Genomic DNA, 22,558 nt, shown 5'->3' with positions numbered 1-22,558 from the left:
CTCCTATGTTGTTACAAAACAACAAAAGATTACTCTAAAATTGTTATGTTATAATTTCCCCAAATCTTAATTTATGCCTTCAATTTAAAATTATGCCCGAACTTGGATTATAAGTTGTTTAATTTTTTTGCATAATTTTATATATGAACTATGTCCGACATTGTACACTGCTTCGCATTATATATCGATTTAGCACCACTATCAACAAAATATATATTAAACAAAGGAATTGAGAGGTGGAATAAAAGCAATTATAACGATCAATTGCACTTATATGGGTAATTTGCCTAAAAAATACGAGTGGTGGAGCATCATTCAAATGAGAACAATGGGCCAATGGGCCAGTGGTGAATTGGTATTTGACTTATACACAATGGGCCAATGAGAACAAAAGCAATTAACTACTACCTCCATTACATGTTAATTATGTACAACAATTTGACATAAAACAGAGAGGGAAAATGTCTAATCGTTGCACAGCAATTAATCTAGCATCTTTTCGTCAAAAAAAAAAAAAAAAAAAAAAAAAAAAAAAAAAAAAAGTCTCCAATTAGCTTGATTTTGTCTGACATTAACAGAGAATGCTAATGGTAATGATGAATATTATGTACTAGTTTTGTGCCCGTACAATGTCCGGGTTATTTATTGATTAAAGATAAAAATTTTAATCTTTATGTCAAATTTTAAAATATACCATTGGATAAAAAAAATTAGTTTATTGATGTGCTTTTGTGACGATTTGCTATCTAGTAGGCACCTGTAATGACTAATATTAATATTGGTGGAAATTTTTGATTTAATACATTAAAAAAATAAACAATTAAAAAATTAAATAAGATAAATGTTGAAAGCCCATTGGGTTGACCCGAACCCAAAACTTTGGGCAAGGGTTGAACATTTCTTAACTCATTACCTAAAGTGACTCAATCCGAGATGATTCATGACTCAACCTTAATTGACAGTTGTAATAACAAAATTCTATTAGTTGTGAAGTATATTATTTTAACCGATTAGTATATATTATAAATAGATGTTTAACACTTTAAACTAATTCCTTCGCTCTAAAAAAAATATTATGACATAAAAAATTAAATTTATATGATAATTTTTAAGAATTATAATCTAATAATTTTTTTGAATAAAATTATAATTCAATTTGTATCTCTGAAATATTAGTGTTTTATCGAAAATAAAATTATAAACTTAAATTTTATCCTAAAATTCTTTTTTTTTTTTTTTTAATCTTATGAAGTCTATTTAAATTGCTCCAACGTGGCGCAACATTTGGCGAAAAGTTGGAACGTCAAGTATCGTAACGTCGTAACCTAGCTAAAAGTTTAGCTTTATATATTAGTTATATGATGTATGGGTTACTTTCCTCAAAGTTTATCTACTTTGGTGCAACTTGATTTGATCTGATTATAATAATATGAAGCTCGCTTTTCCTCAAATAAAAGAAGGAAAAAAAAAACAAACAAACAAACAAACAAGAGGTAGGTTGTATACCCTAAATGTATTTTATTTAACCATACCAACCTAAGAAATATACTATATATATCCAAACCTACATGAACACTAGAATACAAAATTTATTTTGACACAACACTAGATTGAGATTTTTTTTTTTTATTTCTAACACTAGATCAGGAAACCGTTCGTAATACTAAAATATTATGAACGGTTTCATGATCTAACACTAGAATATACGAAGTACATTACTCGTAAAATATACTTGCAAAACAATTGAATTCGTGAACTCCACCAAATTGACAGGCATTGACTGATTTATCATTAATATAACATCAATCTGAATATGACTTGAACCGTTCCGAAAACAAATGGAATGACTTTTCACCTGAATATAGTTGAACTTAATTGACATCTCTACAACAAAATTTCAGCAGAAGATGTAAGGAAAAGGATCACAGAACCTTCTTGAGTAGCAAATGACGCTAACGGTGAAAATCATCTCCAAAGTATTATTGATGATCATCCTTCATCATACTCAAACTAGAGTAAATCTCCAGTGGCAAACCAACAGATATGCACAAGGCAGCCTTCACGTTATTCTTTCTGATCGAAAAGACCGTGATGGTAGAAAATGACTTGCTGCATCAACTTTTCTCAACCAGGCTAAGGTTAAACTGTAAAAGAATGACATAGTTGGCTTGTGTGGATTTTTCTCAGCCTGACATCTCAACATCTTTATTTTCTTGGTCACATTGTGAGTTGATGGATCCTAGCAAATCATCAATCCTAAGAGGAGAACGCCGAGCCATGTATTGAAATACAACCTGCAAAAGTAGTGACCTAATAGTTAGGAGACAACAGTATCCAATTTTACTAAAAATCAATAGATTAACTCTAATACCTAGGGAGCAAAATCATCTTCACAGTTCTTGAAGTGGCAGAAGATTTGATCTTCATGTAGCCAAAGTAGAAGCATTGCCCCTTTCAAGGGCCTTCCAAATACAGTAGAGAAATACAAAAGTATAAACTTCAATTAACATTTATAGTGAACTTATAAATCCTAGGGCTTTGTGGTAAACTGGCAATATATTATGTGGTAAGCTCTGAATGCTTAGCGCTTCAAAGCAGAAAAGTAGGCCTTGGAAAGGTAAAATAGCAGTGGTAGAGAAGGATCAGTTCTTCCAAAATACACTCTCTCCTTGGACAAAGAGCAGGCGACACTTGGTTGTAATGTCAGCAACACAAAACAGGAAACTGATGAAGGTCTATATCTCATTAAAATCACATTATTCAAGTTTAACTCTATAAGAAGCAAAGTGAGTAAGAAATAGCACATTCTTTGAGCCCAAAGTCAAAGCAAAGTGACAATACAGAAAAGTTGGGCATGCAGGAACAGCTCTTGATTCCCAATATGCCAAAAATATAAACATGAGATGGAGTGTCGCACAATATTACCAATTTGACTTCATGGTGGCACTTTTTATTCCTCCAGACCCCAATGTAATAGTTTTTTCAGATAGCTAAAACATTTTTTTCCCCTTGCCATATCCTTCGTGTCTCAGTGTCTCACTTGGCAAAACATAGAGAAAATCAGGAAGAAATGGATATTAAATTGTCAAAATCAGATTAGACTCATGAGAGAAGCTGGAATGACATAGATTTTTAAATTCTCAACAGCCCGTATTAAAATGAAATATTGATGAAATTCCTCATCCCAAGTATTGACATGTGGAATAACAACCGAAGCTACACCCTAAAAGAATAATATAATGATCCCCCATAGAGTGGTAACAACATTTTTAAGACTTTGGTGATATAATATATAGAGAGAGAGTATAGGATGACAGACATGGTGGTCCTTCTAGAGGGAGGCATGAGAGAGGAAAGATGAGAATAGAAGAGAGCTTACCCATGTCTCGTGTTCCTTCACAAAACCAGAATTTCATTGGAGGCAACAAATTGTGGGAATCATGGGTCTTGCATCTTAGGTAAGCAGTGAGGTTTAGATGGAGGTATAATTGAAAATACAGTGAGATAATTAAGGATTTTTCTTCTCCTGTTTACTAGCCAAAGTGATTATAGGCAAGCTGGGATACAATGTACTTATAAGTGATGTTGATGTTTATTAGTTCAAAACTCTTAATTTATTGCTAGACTTTTGGCCCAAGTGTAATTACTGCACAATCTGATGAGAACAATCTACAGGTAATCTTAAGCCCAATGCATGATGGTTTATTATTTGTAAATGTGTATTTCTGTGTACATAGCAAGTATTCAAATGTAATTCATACTTACTTCAAAAGTCTAAGAACTTTTAACATAGCTAAATAATTGATAGTAAATGTAATTTGTAGATAATATAATAAATTAATAAAATAGTAAATTTAAGGACATTTTGTGAGAAACTACCTTTTAAAGCATTTTTTTGCGAGAAACTATCTTATAAAAAAAATGTTGTAAAAAACTACCTTATAAAAGCTAAATGTTGTAAGATACTACTCTTGGTCGGAAAGTGAGAATTGACTTAATTTTCCGGCGTTGACCTAGTCATGTGCCGGTCACGTGATGTTTAATTCATCTTTCCCCATTTTCCCCCCTAATTTTCCCCGAGCCTATCCATATAATACCCAAGATGAATTAAATGTCATGTGACCGGCACATGACTTGGTCAACACCGGAAAAATTTAGTCAACTCTCACTTTCCGACCAAGGGTAGTATCTTACAACATTTAGCTTTTATAAGGTAGTTTATTACAACATTTTTTTTATAAGGTAGTTTCTCGTAAAAAAAATTGTTTTAAAAGGTAGTTTCTCACAAAATGTCCTAAATTTAACTACTCCCTCCGTATTTTATTACTTACTCCACTTCTCTTTTGTGGCCGTATTTTATTATTACTTCCTCCATTTGCTTTTTGGAAAATTTGCAAATTGCAGCCAACGTTAATATTTTGCAAATTGCAGCCATTTATAAAAAAAATTGCAAATTGCAGCCAAAATTTGTTATAAATTGTAAATTGTAACCCAATTCAATTTTTTCATCAGTTTGCGTGTCGAAAAATGTTCGGTTAAGATTTTAGAGCAACTCCAATGGTTGGGAAAAGGGACTAGCTTGCAAATATTGAAATTCTTAAGCTAGTAGCTACACCATTGTTGCACATCTTGATGATTAGCTTTGGCAAGCAAATTAGCTTTGTAGAGCTAATTAGCTTGGCAAATATTTGTTAGATATAAAATATTATTAATTTAAGAATAAATTAATTTACAACTAGCTTAACCATTGGAGCAATAAATAACTCTCAACTTTATTTCAAAAAAAAAATGATAAACTTAGTTTTTATATCATAAGTGCAGGGTATCCGACTTTCTTCCCAAAAAAAAGAAAACAAAAAGAATTAAAAAAAGAAAATTAAATAACTCTCAACTTGAAAATTCAAAAAAAAAAAAAAAAGAAAAAGAAAAAGAAAGAAATAGAGGCAAGTTTGACAATTTCCCCCAATAAAGAAAAAAGAAAATAAAATTTGAAAATTCCCCAAAAAAGAAAGTAAATAAAAGAAAGGAATTATAAAAATCCAAAAGAAAGAAAAAAAAAGATAAAGGGAAATTTTGATGAGACAACTTTCCTCATACTATTAAAAAAACAAAAAGAGATTAAATTCATCCTTAAAAAATTAAGGCTCCGTTTGTTTTGATGAAAAACATTTTCTTAGAAAATAATTTTCTCATTTTCCATTGTTTGGTTAGAAAAGGGATGAAATATTTTTTCCAAAGATGGAAAATAGTTCTCCCATGAGTAAAAATGTTTTCCTTTTATAAAAAAGGCATGCCACATTTTCCTCCATTCTTCTTACATCCTGTTAAAGCTCTTGCAGCGAAAATGTGACTTCTACTAGATATTATGAAAATATTTTGGAATTGCCAAATAACCACTATGAAGGAAATAATAGATATAAAAAAATAAACTTTCTTAATTCTAATAAACTTTGACGTGAAAAAAAAAATGATTGAATTCAATTCTATATCTACCTCGAGACATTTTATAGTAACTTATAAGCTAAATAAAGAAAAGACAATTAACTCAACATGTTGGAAACAACCTATAATATTTTTCTCATCCCCTTCTTCTATGTCTTCTCTTCTCCTTTCACTTTATTTAACCCTTCTTAAATTAGACATAATTAATTTAGTAATTAATTATATCCACACATATTCCCACAATTCTCCACCTCGTTCATAATTTGAAATAATTCAAAACATTGAACGAACAAATAGCGTAAGTTGTATCCAGTTGCACCTTTTTACAATGACTGCCTACATACCCTTAACCGGGATCAAACCAATCGTAGTTCCATTTATTTCTCCATGTAATGCCTAACATGGGACAATATTTAGCAATTCCAAATAGTGTTGGAACTTGCTTTATGACACAACTTTGGTTAAAATGTCTACAGGGTTTTCATTTGTATGCACCTTCATAAGAGAAATACTTCCTTTCTCTATGACATCCTGTACAAAATGATACCTTACATCTATATGTTTGGTATGAGCATGACGAACTTGGTTCTTAGCCAAGTGAATAGCACTTTGGCTATCACAATTTAGATTCACACTATCCTGCTTTAACCCCAAATCATCTAGAATTCCCCGCAACCACAATGCTTCCTTAACTCCTTCTGCCATAGCCATATACTCGGCTTCCGTCGTAAATAGAGCCATTGTAGCTTGAAACCTTGATTGCCAACTAACTGGAGCACTGGAGCACTGTGTATTTTAAACACATAACCAATAGTAAATTGTCTTATATCTAGATCACCGGCATGATCTGAATCAACAAAGCCACTTATTTGACATGTATCTCCACCAAAGCATAAATCTGCGTCAGTGGTGCCTTTCAAGTACCGTAATATCCATTTCACTGCTTCCAGTGTGCTTTACCTGGGTTCGCCATTGTAGACACCCAATTGTGTCTCCCCAAAACCAAACCCAGTGCTGAATACCTTTCATGTCATTTGATTATCGAACGAAGTAAAAGTGTGGAAAGTCTGAGAATGTTTTTATTAAAAATTTTCTCTTTCTGTTTTCAAAAATATTTCTTTTCTTACTCTATTTTAGGGAAAATAGTCAGTCCAATTTGGTTTGGTCCATGATATGGGTCCAATAATAGTGTAGTTGGATTGGGCTCAAAAAGAATTTTCCAATGATATATTATAAGCCTAATTCCAATGAATTATGAGGAAGTTATAGATTAAATTAGATTAGGCCCAATGATTTTAAACGTGGCCAAATGATCTATAGGAGGGCCTATTAATTATTATTCCAAAAATGATTAGTATTGATTTTAGTCTTCCAGGAATATCTAGAAGGTTCTTTTTAATTCTAATGAGGTTGGGATTGATAATTATATTTTAAAGATGTTTTATTTAGAATAAAATATATTAAATCTGATTTCGAAAACTCGGACGCATAATTACATGCAACCAGTTTGTAAGGTAATTACGCGTGGAAAAGCGCGTTGACTTTTGGACCAGCGCGAGACGAAAAAGTCGTCGCCCTGACCTTCGTCACCTAGCCTTCGTCGTCTGGCTAGACGACACGGCTTTGGCTTCTGTCATTTGCGACACGAGGTATTTTATTCCAAATATGATTTTTTTCGATCCTGTGCTATTTTTCCTATAAATAGGGGTCGTATCTTCCTGTTTTCAAATCATCAATACCAAGAATTCTCTATTCTCTCTCTCTAAAAGCTAGAAGCTTTTTTCTCTCTTCTTTTTCTAAACCTTCCCTCATACAAAATTCCTCACTCATTAGCTCTAGAAACACCTAGCCAAGTTCGAAATTGTCTTCGCCCTAGACGTAAAAGGTTTGATATTTCTGAGATTTGGTCCCAAATTCCTATTTCAATTATTTAATTTAATTGTTTTAATATTTTTTTCTTGAAGTTACTACCGTGTGTATTTTGTTATTAGAAAGAGGTACGAGGCATCAAAGTAAGTACTTTAATTGTTTTATTGATCTTTGCTTAGATTATTATTTTGATTCCTAGTATCATGTTAGGATGTTTTATTGCTTCTTAGTATCATGTTTAGGGTTAATTAATATTTCTAATATCAAGTATGATTATTTTGATGTTTCCTATTTCTTTTTAAATATCATGTTAGTATCATGTTACGGTCTTTAATGTTTAGTGACATGTTAGGATTTGTTATTAATCATGTTAGTATCATGCCTAGGATCTTACTAATAATATTATGCTTTACATGATTATTTTAATTATGATTGTTTATTACTATGATTATTATTGTTATGATTATTATGTTGCTTGATATTATATTTGTATATTATTGGTATTGCTTGATCACGCCTTTTATGCATGTTTAAAGGGAATTTGTACTTGTAATCACGCTTAATTAGATAATTAATAATTTTATTTAGGATTAATATGATTATAATTTAAGTGATCGTCAATAATAGATTTATTTGTGCACTAATATTCAACCAACATAGACTAAATAGGTTTATGATTAACTTATTGATTGTATGTTAGTCAGAAAGCGCACATGAATACGAGAAGAATAAAGTAGAGGCCTATTTGAGGGCAGGTTCAATCTTTTTTAGGTTGGATTTGTACTTTCATCTCCGAACTTCCGGTCATGGTTGCAGACTTATTAGAGTTAACGAGGAACGGTTTACAAGTTTCTAAAACTTGTTGGCGACTCTTTTACTCTAGCTTGTTTCCCTTCGGACGCCACCATGCTTAAGTGTATGATCACAATGGGACTCTATTGTGGGGTGGCTACTAACATCAATCTGAAATATTCCCTACAGACATGAACACTTACTGCTTGTGAAATGTACGGACGTGTACACACCGTGGCGTACATTAAACTGCCTACTACACTAGCATAAGGTACATAATCCATGTAAACCTTATCTTTCGCTGTAGTGAGAGATTGTTTACCAGAGAGTAAAATGTGGAGCCAATGGAGTCACCACTGACTTAGCACCTTTCATCCCAAACCTTTCTATAACCTGCTCATTGTAGCCTTTTTGGCTCAAAAAGCAATTTTTGGTTTAACCTCTCTCTTCTAATCTCCATACCCAGTATTTTCTTTGCAGCGGCCAAGTCTTTAGTTTCAAACTCTTCACCGAGTTGAGTTTTTAACCTATTGATCTCCACCTTGCTCTTAGAAGCAATAAGTATGTCGTCCACATACAATAGGAGATAAATATAATCACCTCCACGAAGTTTGCGAAAGTATACACAACAATCTTAGTTACTTCTAGAATATCCTTGTTTTAACATAAAAGAATCAAATCGCTTGTCAAGGAGATTGCTTTAATCCATAAAGTGATTTCCTTAACCGACATACCTGATTCTCTTTACCCTCAACCTTAAATCCCTCGAATTGATACATATAAATTTCCTCATCCAAGTCACCGTGTAAGAAGGTTGCCTTCACATCGAGTTGTTCCACAAGACCTCCATGAGCTACAAGACTCAATAGCACCCGAATAGAAGTATGCTTTACCACCGGAAAAAATATCTCATTGTAATCAACACCTTCTTTCTGTGCAAATCCATTGGCTACTAACCTAGCCTTATACCTTTTTTATCTAATTTGGAAAGATCCTCTTTTCTTTTATACACCCACTTACAACCAATAGCAGTCTTTTCCACGGGCAATGGGACTACCTCCCATGTCTTGTTTATATGAAGAGATTGCATCTCTTCTTCCATAGCCACCAACTCTCGCTATCCTTGTCTTTGATAGCTAGTTTGAAGTTGACCGGCTCATCATCCTCCACCGAGAGTGCATATTCTACCAAGTTTACCTCCTGTAATGCCTATGTTTGTGTAACCCAAACTTGTTAACTAATTTATAATTCCTCTTTGGCTTAGTGGATGTCTGGTGCTGCTGTAGTACATGCGCATTTTCCTGTTGAATCTCCTCATGATCCAGATCTTCATTCTCCTCATCTTGAGAAATACTGGGATGCTTAACCTGAACATGACTAGAATCTTGTTGGTTTCTAGATTCTATCTCCACCACTTGAGTATTTGTGGTCATTCTAACATCACCATCATCAGGCACCATAGCTTTTGATAGAAGCCACCATATATTTTTCATCAAAGGTCACATCCCAGCTAATTACAAATTTAGAATCTTCAACACTCCAAAGACGATAGCCTTGAATCCCTTTTGGATACCCCAAAAATATTGTTTTCTTGGCTCTTTCATCAAGCTTATTATCCTTGACATGATAATAAGTCATGCACCCAAAGACTCTTAGTCTCGTATAATGTGCATGTTCCCCTCACCACACCCTATAAGGGTGTCACCATTTAAATAAGAATGTGGGGATTGATTCACTATATAACAAGCTGTAGCAACCGACTCCGCTCACCATTCTTTGCCTAATCAAGAATTAGAGCGCATACACCTTGCCTTCTCAAGTAGTGTACGATTCAGTCTTTCCGCAAGTTTGTTATGTTATGGTGTGTCTCTTACCGTCCAGTGTCTTACAATACCTCCTTGATCACAAAACTCCTTGAAAGCTCCTTCTGTGTATTCGGTACCATTATCAGATCGTACAATTTTTAGCTTTCGACCTGTTGTGTTCTCAACCAGGCTCTCCACCGCTTGAAAATGTCGAATGCCTCATTCTTATGCTTAAGAAAATAAATCCAAGCATATCTAGAATGTGCCATATCCTCGTGCATTCTATTTGTTCTTTACTTCCACCAATTCCACCGGCTAAATCCCAAAAGAGGATAAAGATTACCGTGACGAATTCCCTTCATCACTACCAAAGAACCACAAACAACTTTTAAAACTTCATTCTCCAAGACTATTTTGCAACCATTTTTCTCTAATAACCTAAGAGAAATAAGGTTCTTCCGCAAATCTGGAATATGTCTCACATCCTTTACGGTGTGTTTGGATTGAAGGAGATGGAGGGAAAGGAAAGGAAGGGAAATAGAGAGATGAGATATTTCATTTGGATAACAAATGAGGAAAGAAGGGAATTGTGGGAGAGAGAAATTGATCCCTCCAACAAGGAAGAGATTTGGAAGGAAAACTCACCATTCTTCCTTCCCCTCCCTTTACCTCCCCTTCTACTCGCCTCCCTCCCTTTCTTTTCCTTCCCCTTTATTTATCCAAATACAGTATTAAGGCTATTATTGTTCCATCATGCATCTTGACTCGGGTAGTCTCTAACCCGACAGTCTTTCAAGCATGATCATTTCCCATCAGAACAGGACCACCATCCAAACTTTGGTAAGCTGTATTACACTTCCTGTTTGGGCACATATGGTGCAATGCACCTTGATTAAGCATCCATTTACCGAATATTACATTGCATTGTTCTGAAACTGAGTAACAATAATCATCCTCGTCATTTGAGACAAAACTAGCTTCTTGTTTCTCATGTTGTTTTCCTTTGGAGTTGTCGTTGCTATTCTTCTTGAATATTACCCTCTTATTTGGGCAATTAGCTTTAAAATGACCAAGCTCACCACATTTGAAACATGGCCTTTCCGCAAGAGGTTCAGATTTTGATCTAAACTTTCCTCCCTTGCCTCGCCCACTTTCATTAGTCCTTCCTCTTGTGTTCTCTTCCATTACTAGACATCATTTTGCTTGTAGCAACCTTTCGAAGGTCATCCGCTAACAGCGATGTTCTAGTCTCATCCATGGTTAGAGTATCACCCACAAGCATCAATATTTGAACCAGATTTTCATATAGGATTTCGGTAATGAAAGCAATAACATGAGTGCTTGGTCTTCCTCATCGACCTTCTTGTCAATATCCTTCGAGTCAATCCTATCAAACTTATTAATATACTCCCATGTCGAGGTGCCTCATCCATCCATCTTGCATGTATATAATTTGGATTTTAAGTAGATCCTATTTGTTAGAGTTTTTGGCATGAAATTAGTCTCTAACTTTGTCCACACGCCAGCGGCTGTTGCTTCTTCATTTACCAAGAATGCAACGTCCCTCTTAAGGCATAAAATTATAGCCGATCGTGCTTCAAGATCTAACTCTTCCCAATCCTCATCCTTCATATCCCTAAGTTTTTGTTCATTTCCCACCAATGCCTTGTGCAACTTTTGTTATACAAGCAAATTTTTCATTTGCATCCTGCAATAGGAAAAATGATTTTTACCATTGAATTTTTCGATTTCATATTTCTCTAACTTTAACCGTTCCACTAGTAGATGCCATTATAATTAATTTCAAAATTAAAAAAAAAATAGCGCTTAAGATTTTGACGTCGGCTCTAATACCAATTGTTAGAGCTCTCACGGCGGAAATGTGACTTCTACTAATAATATGAAACCGATACCTTAAAAAGATAAAAAAATATTTTGGGATTGACAAATAACAACTATGAAGGAAATGATAATATAAGAAAATAAACTTTCTTAATTCTAATAAACTTTGACGTAAATAGAAAAATGATTGAATTCAATTCTACATCTACCTCAAGACATTTTAATATAACTTATAAGCTAAATAAAGAAATGACAATTAACAGAACATGTTGGAAACAACCTATAATATTTTTCTCATTCCCTTCTCATATGTCTTCTCTTTTCCTTTCACTTTATTTAACCCTTCTTAAATTAGACATAATTAATTTAGTAATTACACACATATTCCCACACACCCTTTACCTCTCCTCCTATCCATCTTCTCCCATCCGCTCTTATTTATCCCATCTTATATATTTTTATTTGTAAGGAAAACTATTTTTTTCTATTGTGTTTTCCCTTAAAAATTATTTTCCATGAAAAATCATTTTCCCAATAAAATGTTTTTTATTAAAACAAACGGAGCTTAAAAAAAGGGAAAAAAAAAAAGGAAATAAGTAAAACAAAGATTTCCTTAAGAAAATAAATAAGGAAAATAAGAAGATGGAAAAGGAAAGAGAAGAAAAAAAGAGAGAGAATTAAGCCAAGATACGTAGACAATTTGTCACGCCACGTCATGATTGGCACGACTCGCTAAATATCGTTGTGTCACGGCAAATCTAGGATTGAGTTTGGAATACACACCTCTAGCTCCTATTATCCTTTGTATTTGGATCTAGGATTGAATTTTAGATTTCTAGAATAGAGTTCTTAGGAGGTGTGGGAGTTGTGAAGGTCACTAATAATTATTGGCAGTTCATAGTTTTCCCCCTCCTAATTTCAGAGGGGTTTTCCACATAAAATATTGTTTATCATTGTCTTTGCATACCTCTAATTCGTTCATTTAAATTTTGTTTATTGTTTGTATTTTTGCTTCTACTATTCTCAATAGAAACAGCCAATGAGTCTTTTCCATGAGGAGTATTTAGTCTAGGTGAGTCATTCCTAGTGTTGTATTGATCATAAGATGTTGAATGTGCATAACCGAAATCCAATTAGAAGCTTCTTCCGGGAAATACCATCAAAGGTATTCATTCAGAGTTCTTGTTTGTTGTTGGTGAAGAATCTTGTCTCAAATGTAGGATTTTGGGTAATGTGGAGAGTAAAGAGCTTGACATTAATCTAAACCTTAGTGTTGGAATTTTTTAGTGTCCAACTTTATTCCTCAACTCAAAAGTCCAATCAGCATCAATTTAAATCTCGATCGTTAAGTTCAATATCCTAAATTTTAGCGAAGCGAGAAGGTGAAAGAGAATAGGAAATGGAGGAGAAGATGGGAAGAGAGAATAAAGACTGAACATAGTGGTAATTGAGGCCAGCATGGCTGGACAGGCTGGTTATTGATGATCAACAATGAAAGAAGAGGGGAGGAAAGGGAAGGTTCTCTGGATCAACATTGTTATTAATAACAATTAAGGCAATGGCAGTATGGCATTTAACTGAAATAAATGACAACTGGATGGAATAATTCAACTGACAGCAATGTTTGTCAACATAAAATATAAAAACATAAAAAGAGGGGTAAATTGCGGATAAAATATTTTCTTCATTCATATTCCTTTTTCCCCACTCATTTTCTCCCACATGTTCAATCAAGGATAAATAAGAGTCATACAATGGTTTAATATAATGATGGTAGCTTGATTTAAATTCTTTCATTGACATTACTATACGGCAAGAAGAAATACACGACTGTAACAAATTTTGCTAATTGCATCAATGCGGTCATTTTCTCTCTCAAAAGTAAAAACCACTTGAGGATCATGTTGAAGTTATAAATTAAGACCATAATAATTACAAAAAAAAAAAAAAAAAAACAAAAAAAAAACACTCAAAGGCTTCAGTGGTAATATCAAAATTGAGTGGAAGAGGAATACAGCAATTCTGATTCACATAATGTACAGTCACCCACTTTATAAATATAAAAGCTTATCCAACTGACCTTTGAGTAACTATCAGCAAAAGCGCGAGCACGGTTGGGCTTATCTTGGAATTGTAAATCAGCCTTCTCAAGTTTCCCATCAACGAAAGTCAATCCTCCATCATTGATTGAAAAACGCAGAAGATTACCTGGACTTAATCCTGACTGAAAAAATTAAATCAATGACTGAATTAAAAAATACTTCCAACATCATTATCAGCAACAAATGACTACAGTAGCACAGAAAATAATACAAACAAATGATACATCATTTAACATATAAATGACCACACAAAACAAAATTATCTACAAAAAAACTCATTTTGAATCTGTCTAGCCAATAGAACAGAATTGTTTCTGACAGATAATATTAGATTCTCAGAAGCATCCATGAATGTTCGCCTTCCTTGCCAACAATACCTGATGTGTTAGCGATCATGTCACAGCTCACAGGAATATGCTTGATGTCTTAATAAATTCAAATTATTAGAGACATGTTTTCTCTTTATCTCTTTTTTTTCCTTTTAATTCATTCAAAGATCCATGAGACCATGACTAAGTATCTAATAAGAAATTCAGTACACCAATCAGTGATAGAAGTAATAACTAGATAGTTGTTTTGTATAAGCCTGGCACATATTCGGAAAAACAAATGTTCATAATGTCAAACATCGGACCATAGTAGGCAGCACTTAGGGGCGTTAAGGCTGCTGAATTGGGTGACGGAGGCTTCGGTAAACAACAACAACAACAACAACAGCCTTATTCACAAAATGATTTGGGGTCGGCTAACATGAATTGTCACAAGGAACCGTACACTATAAAGAAAGTGACATAACAAGAATATCATTTGAAAGACTTTGAAAAAAGGTGAGTAAAGTGAGCAAAAGAAAGAGCATCCAAGAAAAATTAAGAGAGTTTTGTAAGAGAACCAAAAATAAATTCAAGAAAGTTTTAAAGGAGTTTTAATTGGTGGAGGCTTTGGTAAAGAAAAAAAATATATCTCTTAGTTTAAATTTGCAGGCATTAAGTTCAATTTAGTTGTTCATTCCTTTTCTACTTTCTCTGTTCCACCTGATTGTGTTTAATTCTTTCCCACAACCACCCCAATTCCTTACCCAAAAAAAAAAAAAAAAAACATTTTCAATCTTCAATAAATGAGCTCTAACCTTTGCTCTCACAGCTCACCACATTTATTCCTCCATAAGCCATCACTGCCTGATGCTAAGAACCCATTTTTCCTGCATCCCACCACGACCTTCAGTTGATCAGCTTGATCCCTCTCACCCACAGTGCCCCACTTTCTAACCCACTATCACTGCCACTGTAGCTAGAGTCCATCAAAACACCCACCAAATATAATATTCATACACAGTAGAAAAGGAGAAATGCAAGATATAATGCAAGAATATTTCATGGTGGCAGCAAGTAAGGACATTGGTGATGATCAAAGTTCAATCCTGCAGGGTTCAAACTTCACCCTAGCGCCCCAAATATGATATTCATACACAGTTGAAAAGGAGGAATGCAAGATACAATGCAAGAATATTTCATGGTGGCAGCAAGTAAAGACATTGATGATGATCAAAGTTCAATCCTGCAGGGTTCGAACTTTACCCTAGCGCCCCCCACCCCCCCCCCCCCCTCCCTTCCCCCCTTACCCTTCAAAAGGGTTCGAGGTCTCTACCACCACTTAATGCTGACCAACCAAGCCCTCATTCATCGAGGTGTGCCTGGTGGCTAACAAAAACATTAATTGGTGCTCAGTTGCTCACCGGACACATAGAAAATCTGAAAATGTGAGAGTGAGAGATTAAGTATAAAGGAACCGTGGGGTGATGCAAGACGGGCAGCAGTTGTGAATACAGAATGCCTAGGAAATGAAACTGAGCACCTAACACTCACAGGGGGGAGCAAAGGAGAATGCCAACTGAGTAAGGTGGTGCAAAGAGCGTACATAGTGAGCAGTAGAAGCTAGAAAGGAAGAAAGAAGAGGAAGGGACATAACTCAAACAACTATTTTTTATTTCATGAACTAACACATAAAAAGGAAGACCAAGTACATTCCCAATTGAAATAAGCATTAATTCAAAGTTCCAATTTTAGAATCATGCATCATCTCCTCTTATCTATCTTTCTTGAATCCTTGCCCTAACACTAATGTGAATCAAATGGCCTCTTTACAGGTATTTTTGGAATAAAGACATACAAGAAACTGGCAAAGTATTCAACTTAAGGCTAACAATGAATCCTCTCTGATCAACACAAATAGGAATAATTATCACTCAATTATAATGAAATTCAACATACAAGCTTTCAACTTTAAGCTAACGATGACAATCAGCACTTTTTCCACACAAAGAATTATTAAGCATAAAACAATTATAATGAAATTCATCAATATGAGCTGATGATTGACACCTATGGTACTATCTTCAACATTAGACAAGAATAAAAGTGAAATTTCACAAGTACCAAAATGCACATACCTTTTGTTGAAAGTCCTGGTCTAGGCAACCAAATACAACAGGAGGATCATCCGAAGTAATCACCTTTCCATCATTTTGTAGCTCTAAGACCACCTGTTCATAAAGATAATTGATAAGTTTTGAAACACAAGTATTTGAATTACTAGTACAGAGGATTGAAACAATTAGCTCCAAAAGATAAGAGGAGCAACTGACTAATGCATCCAACTTCCAATGTTATCTGGACTAATCCCACTCTGTTTTTATGACTCCCCAAGATTGGGGAAGAATTTATTTAATAATTCAAATTCATCCTATTTCCGACCCACTGTACGCATCAGAACAAAGCCTTTCTACATGGTCACAAAGAGTATCTTTCCCCTTAGTATGTTCCTTTCTAAGATGCAACAACAACAACAACAACACATAAAATGACCAAATAAAAAGTTAAAATATTCAGACACTTGCTATTGACTTCCTAGCAAAATCACATCTCATAAATCCCGACACATCAAAAAAAATCTCTAAACAACAAATTCAGAAGATAGAGTTAAAATATTATGGCAGCAACACAGATCCAATGCCATTCAATGGCACTTCTGGAAGCCAAGGGTTAATAAGGTGAAAATTTTCGAATAATTACCTGTTGTTTGCTTGGCACTTCGCCTTTATTATCTGTATCAATAACATATTGGCTACATTTTTCATCCTTCCAGACTAGCGTCAGCGGTGTATTTCCTGGTTGATAGTGTGCATGCCTAAGAAAGGCAGAAGTACCACATAACTAGGTTACTAAGAGATCCTAATAGGTAAATATATGCAGTCAAACAAATGGAAATTTGAAGGTCATTTGAGCAAACAATTCCAGCAAATAGGTAGTAGAGTCTTACTTGTTATAGAATAAGAGACCATCTTTTACATAAGGTACTTGTCCTGCATATGCTGAGAGCAGTCCACTCTGGTCACAGCTGTATACAGGAACTGGACTAAACCGAAACCTATGATATTGTGAAGGTGGTCTACAAGCATCACTTTCAGCAAGCTTGGAATTCAACCAAAAAAACCTAAACTCCGCATTACAATCGTAAAGAGAGTATCCTGCCCAGCATAACATGTCGATCACATAGTAAGTCTGGTCTACCTGTACTCACATTCATCAGATAAGAGAACAAACATACGCTCAGAATCACAAAAATAAATATTAAGAATGACAACCTCACCTCATGGAATATGCAATCAAGTATACAATACGACTGGCCAGATCCAGAATTCCCTTTTGTTCTGGCTCCACAAGGTAGAGCAGATGGGAAATGATGCAACACTATGCCATTACGTTGTCTACTAATTGTTGTCCCATTGGTGGAAACTACAAAGCATCGCTTCCCAGCTGGCCTAGCTAATACAAACCTGCAAAAATATGTATTCAAGACATAATTAAAAATCAACCAAACAATCACGCATAAAAAATCATACAGTTGTAACATCTAATCCAAACAATTTAATTAGATATCATATTGGATATAGTGAAGCCATGCTCATATGAACAAAGTTGAAAAATCAAACTAATAATTTTTTTTGAGGAAAAGATGAGTATACAAATTATTAATTCAATACAATTTCTGCGAAAGCAAACTTTGAAGAATAGTATACAAATAAACAAACTCCGTACAACCACGAGTATCCCATTTCACGACCATGCTATTCTTTCCCTTCCATACAAGAAGGACTAACAAAAATAGAATTCCTGCCTACTCTTTCCTAACCTCATTAACATTTCCAAAGTACTAAAGTTTAAAAATTCAAAACAATATCCAAAATAATTTAGATTCCAATCATTTCATCATTCCAAGCACTAAACCCTAATAAAACCACTTCACCACCACGGCACCACTACTACCAGAATTCAAAATTAAACCCCTATAAACTCATCTATAACAAGGGGTGTTAAAAAAAACCCGACCCACAAGACATTCCACCACTAAACCCTCAATTCTTACAAAAATCCACATTAAACCCATCACACAATCAATTCCAAGTAAACCAAACAATACCCATCAACAGAATCAATTCCAAGTAAACCAAACAATACCCATCAACAGAATTTAACTAAAACATAGAGACACTTCACCCAGTATACAAAATTCAATAAACAAAGCAAAAAAAAACTCGAACCAGTCTTGAGAAAGGCGATCAGGAACATCAATCATCCACTCAGGAAGCATCAACTGACGAGCAAACCATCGCCGAGATTCTTGACCACGAAGCTTAGAAGCTTGGCGAACATCCTTTATATTTTCAAGCTGAGGAGCATTCGGATGATCCTCCTGTTCTTCGGGTTCAGTATCGATATCGATATCGAAAGCGTTGTTGTCGTCGTCGACGGCGGAGGAAGTAGAGGGGGTTGGTTCATTGAAAGAGAAGAGGGTGGAAGCAAGGCGACGAGCATGGGATTGAGCGTCAGCGCGGCTTTGTTGTTGGCGGAGGAGAGAGAGTTCTCTTCTCTTTTGTTGGTCAGAGATTGCTGGGCGTTTGTATGCTCGCCGGATTTCGTGCGTCGGCATTGTGTTGCTACGCCTACTACTGCGTTCGGTTTGGGAGATTTGGTTGGAATTTGAAACTCAAATTTTCAAATACTCCTCCACCCACATTTATCTTCTGTTATAAATGGGTGTTCTTTATTACATGCAACAAATTTTTTTGGGAAATTCTCAATGGTACTCTCAAGCTTTTTATATTTCTCAATGGTAAACACTAAAATATCAAATTATCAATGGTAATCCATAATTTATAAAACTAATTCAGTGGTAACATTAGTTAAGCATTTTAAAAAATATTAACCATGGTTTATGTTTTTAAAAGGAGGAAAAAGAGAAATGTCTAAACTACCCTTTTTTACAAAAACCCACCACCACTTCTTTCCCCTGCCACCTTTGCCCGGCCAGCCCAATTCCCCTACTCCCAGCCGGCGCCGGCTATGCCCACTAAGATCCCCTCCCCGGCGCCGGCGCCACGTTGAACCCCCTACCTCTTATCGCTGCAACCACTAAACCACCCATTCCCCAACAGCCCAGCACCACCGCTTTTCAACGCCCCTGGCGTCGGCGCAACCAAAACCTTCCTCGCCGTGCTGAACACCGAACCACCCAATCCCTTCGCATAAATCCATCTACCTCCCCCCACGAAACACCCTAAAACCATCAACCCACCTTCGAAAAACCCTAATCGGCCCTCCCCGACCATTGCTAGGGTTCCGGTGGGGGTTTTTCGAGAGTTGGGATGGTTTTTAGAAAGTTTAGGGTTCCGTGGAGGTAGGGAGGAGCTGGTGGTTCGTGGGCACCGACGCAAGGGGGTCTGGGAGCAATCGGCGCCGGGGAAGGGGGATCGAGGTTGGGCTGGGCTTGGGTGGTGGCTGGCGGTTGACTAGCTGTGGTGGCTGGCGATTGGGTGGCTGTGGTGGCTGAGGGAAATTGTAATGATTTTTTTTTTAATTTTTTTTAAAATAATTTAATTGTTAAAAAAATAAAATAAATTCTGATTTTTAAGGATATTTTTGTCATTTTGCCTTTAGTTAACTATAGTTAGGCTTAAAATTGTAGATTAATTTCATTAATGTCAGCATTTTATTAATAACATAAATTGTTGATTACCAAAGATAATTCGAATTTTTGATGTTTACCATTGAGAAAAATAAAAAGCTTAAGAGTACCATTGAGAATTTCCCAATTTTTTTTCTTTCCTCTTTTAGTAAAATTTAAAGTGTAAAAAGATCGTCTTACTCTTACTTTTTGTTTTAATTTTGTTTAACTTTTTTTAATTACAAAAACTTTTGTATACATCCGGTTTACACTAATATTAGTGTACATCGAGTAGTATAAGGGTAACTTTTAGCTAATTTTAGGGTAACTTTTTGTCTTTTCTGGGTAACTTTAAACATAATACAATTTTTATATAAATCAACAACAAGAAAAGTTTTATAAAGGTAATTTAATTACATTCAATCACTAATAATTGATTTTTAGTCATTTAAAATTTGATTCTATACTAATAAAGCGTAGATAATTTTTATTTGAATTAGGTTACTTTAACTCATATTGGGGTAACTTTTATTCATTTCAGGGGTAACTTTTAATCACTTTAGGTTATCTTTATAATGGATGTACAATAATTATTGTACACCCGATTTTTTTAAAAGTTTGTGTGTTAATTAAACAACGGATTAGATATTTAATCTAATTTATATTATATGAGATTAATCATTATCATATATGTTTATAAAAGTTTAATTTCTCTTTTCTTCTTCTAATGTATTGAAATGAATATGTTAAAGTAATCATAAAACAGACATTTAGAAAAAATAGAATTAATATAGTTTTGTATGTGACTAAAGAATTTATTATTAATACCTTTTCATCAAGAAATAATATCTCAATACTATTATAGTCATTTGGATTATCAAAGCTTAGTGGTTTCCATAAGCGTATTATTCGTATCTTAATTAATTATCATATTTTTCTTCACTGAAGGTATGTCTTCAATGAACTCATAATGTTGTGCAGACATTCTCATATATCCTGCATGATTAGAAAAGTGTCTACCGAATAATCATAATAATTGACATCAATATGAGTAAAACTAAATTACAAATTAAAATATGGAAGAAAAATATTTTCATGCCTTCAAATACATAAAACACACATTGAACAAAGGTAATATTGAAAAAAAAATGCAACATATAAATATATATATTAAAACAAAATGTCCATCACTTTGAATGATTATTGCGTGTTTTATTTACACTTAACAGAGGGAATTTAAGATAAATAGTGTTTTTTTTTTTTTACACTTATTAGGCATTGTGGCCAAAAGTCAATTTTTTTTCCCAATCAGTTAGTCACTTTTGGTCATTGGTAGTTATCATATTTACAACTCTTTTTTTTTCTTTTTTTTTAACAAAGCTTATTTTTTGAATTGATATATATAGATTATGTTATGCAATTTGATAGTTCCGTATTTATAGGCAACCAACAACCGTAGTATGCATTATTATCTAATATTACGTACAATACTTTATCTAATACTCCGTACAACACTTGTAGTTTTTTTCTTTTAAAAAAAATGATGACATCATACAACAAAATGGTGGGAAAATTTTTAATGAGGAAGCGACACTTAGGATAGGAAAGGGGGTGTAAGATGTCAGCAAATTTATGTTTTAGTAATAGTTAATAGATATGGGACCACTTTCTCTCTCCACTTTCCTACTCATTTTAACCCACTATCACACTTAAACATATGAGACCACTTTCTCTCTCCTATTTTCCTCCTTTTTACTATTTAGTTAAAGTGTTAAACCCACCCAAACTCAATTAAACTACACTAAAAGTTTTGCCTAGGAGTCCGTAAAAATTGTCTTTGGTACAAATAATTGTGGGTGAAGGGAGTACAATTTTGTTAGGGAGGTGATACACGTAGACTTAGTTTATGACTTTATATGCCACATAAACATCCAAAGAAATTGCGACGCGTCAACGTTCTAAAAGAAGAAAGAAAGAGAGTTTAGCAAGAGAGTTAAGCGGTAAAAAGGTGTGAGATTCCTGCCTAAGAAGAGAGCAACGGTAAAAGATGAAATTATGACGCCATTTTGTTAAAAAATATTACTTCCTCGACCAAGGTATGTTATGTAGTTTTAGAAACAATTTCTAGGGTAATGGCCAATGAAGTTCTAGTCATTCGTTGAATCGAAACTGAAGTAAGAAGGTCAAAACTTTATTGGGCGACATTAATGGTAAGTTTTTTATCAATTGATCTGATCAGGTTTACAATGTATAATTGAAAGTTTTTCTCTTAATTTCACATAGTTGTAGCGAGTAAATTAGGAAATATGTTATATTTGATGAAAATGGTTTTTACAAGAAAATATAATTGGTTTGAAGTTATAAGGGTTGAAGAAGATATGCTTTTAGTTTTGTAATGGAATTCCAATCCATGGATTTATTTTTGCTAAAATTTGGAAGCTTTTGTTTTGTAGTTAGCAATGTATAATGTCTCATGAGTTTTTAAAATTATTTTTAAGCAATTTTAATGAGGTATTAATTTTTTTAGTATAAATATAATTATAGTTAACAATGTATAATGTCTCATGAGTTTTTAAAATTATTTTTAAGAAATTGTAGTGAGATATTAATTTTTTTAGTATCAATATAATTATAGTGTTATATGACAGGCTAAAGTCGTATCACCTAATCAAAAGTAATTCCTAAATCCTCTAACTAATGTAGATA

At 34.1% G+C, this 22,558-nt stretch overlaps 1 protein-coding gene across 1 annotated transcript; it reads right to left on the bottom strand.

Annotated features, from left to right (window-relative positions):
* Nucleotides 1-1,540: 1,540 nt before the first annotated feature.
* Nucleotides 1,541-18,929, bottom strand: LOC145586747 (uncharacterized). Its single transcript, XM_081643660.1, has 7 exons — nucleotides 18,450-18,929; nucleotides 17,498-17,684; nucleotides 17,168-17,418; nucleotides 16,921-17,035; nucleotides 16,299-16,391; nucleotides 13,831-13,974; nucleotides 1,541-2,294 (listed from the first exon to the last, which is right to left on the bottom strand). The coding sequence occupies exons 1-7, from the start codon at nucleotides 18,836-18,838 to the stop codon at nucleotides 2,184-2,186; spliced, it is 1,290 nt and encodes a 429-aa protein (XP_081499786.1). The 5' UTR covers nucleotides 18,839-18,929; the 3' UTR covers nucleotides 1,541-2,183.
* Nucleotides 18,930-22,558: the final 3,629 nt, after the last annotated feature.

Source organism: Chenopodium album, chromosome 2, assembly GCF_948465745.1.
Source record: "Chenopodium album chromosome 2, dcCheAlbu1.1, whole genome shotgun sequence".
Taxonomy (NCBI): Eukaryota; Viridiplantae; Streptophyta; class Magnoliopsida; order Caryophyllales; family Amaranthaceae; genus Chenopodium; species Chenopodium album.
The sequence above is the reverse complement of the archived record's forward strand: the minus strand, read 5'-3'. Positions and strand labels throughout refer to the sequence as shown.

What these genes read in the sequence shown, in the direction of transcription:
- LOC145586747 (XM_081643660.1), bottom strand. Translation starts at nt 18,838, where the DNA reads ATGCCGACGCACGAAATCCGGCGAGCATACAAACGCCCAGCAATCTCT. An exon ending in TTGATTGCATATTCCATGAG is followed by an intron (nt 17,419 to 17,497) that starts GTGAGGTTGTCA and finishes ATGTGAGTACAG; the next exon opens with GTAGACCAGACTTACTATGT. An exon ending in GGTCTCTTATTCTATAACAA is followed by an intron (nt 17,036 to 17,167) that starts GTAAGACTCTAC and finishes TGCCTTTCTTAG; the next exon opens with GCATGCACACTATCAACCAG.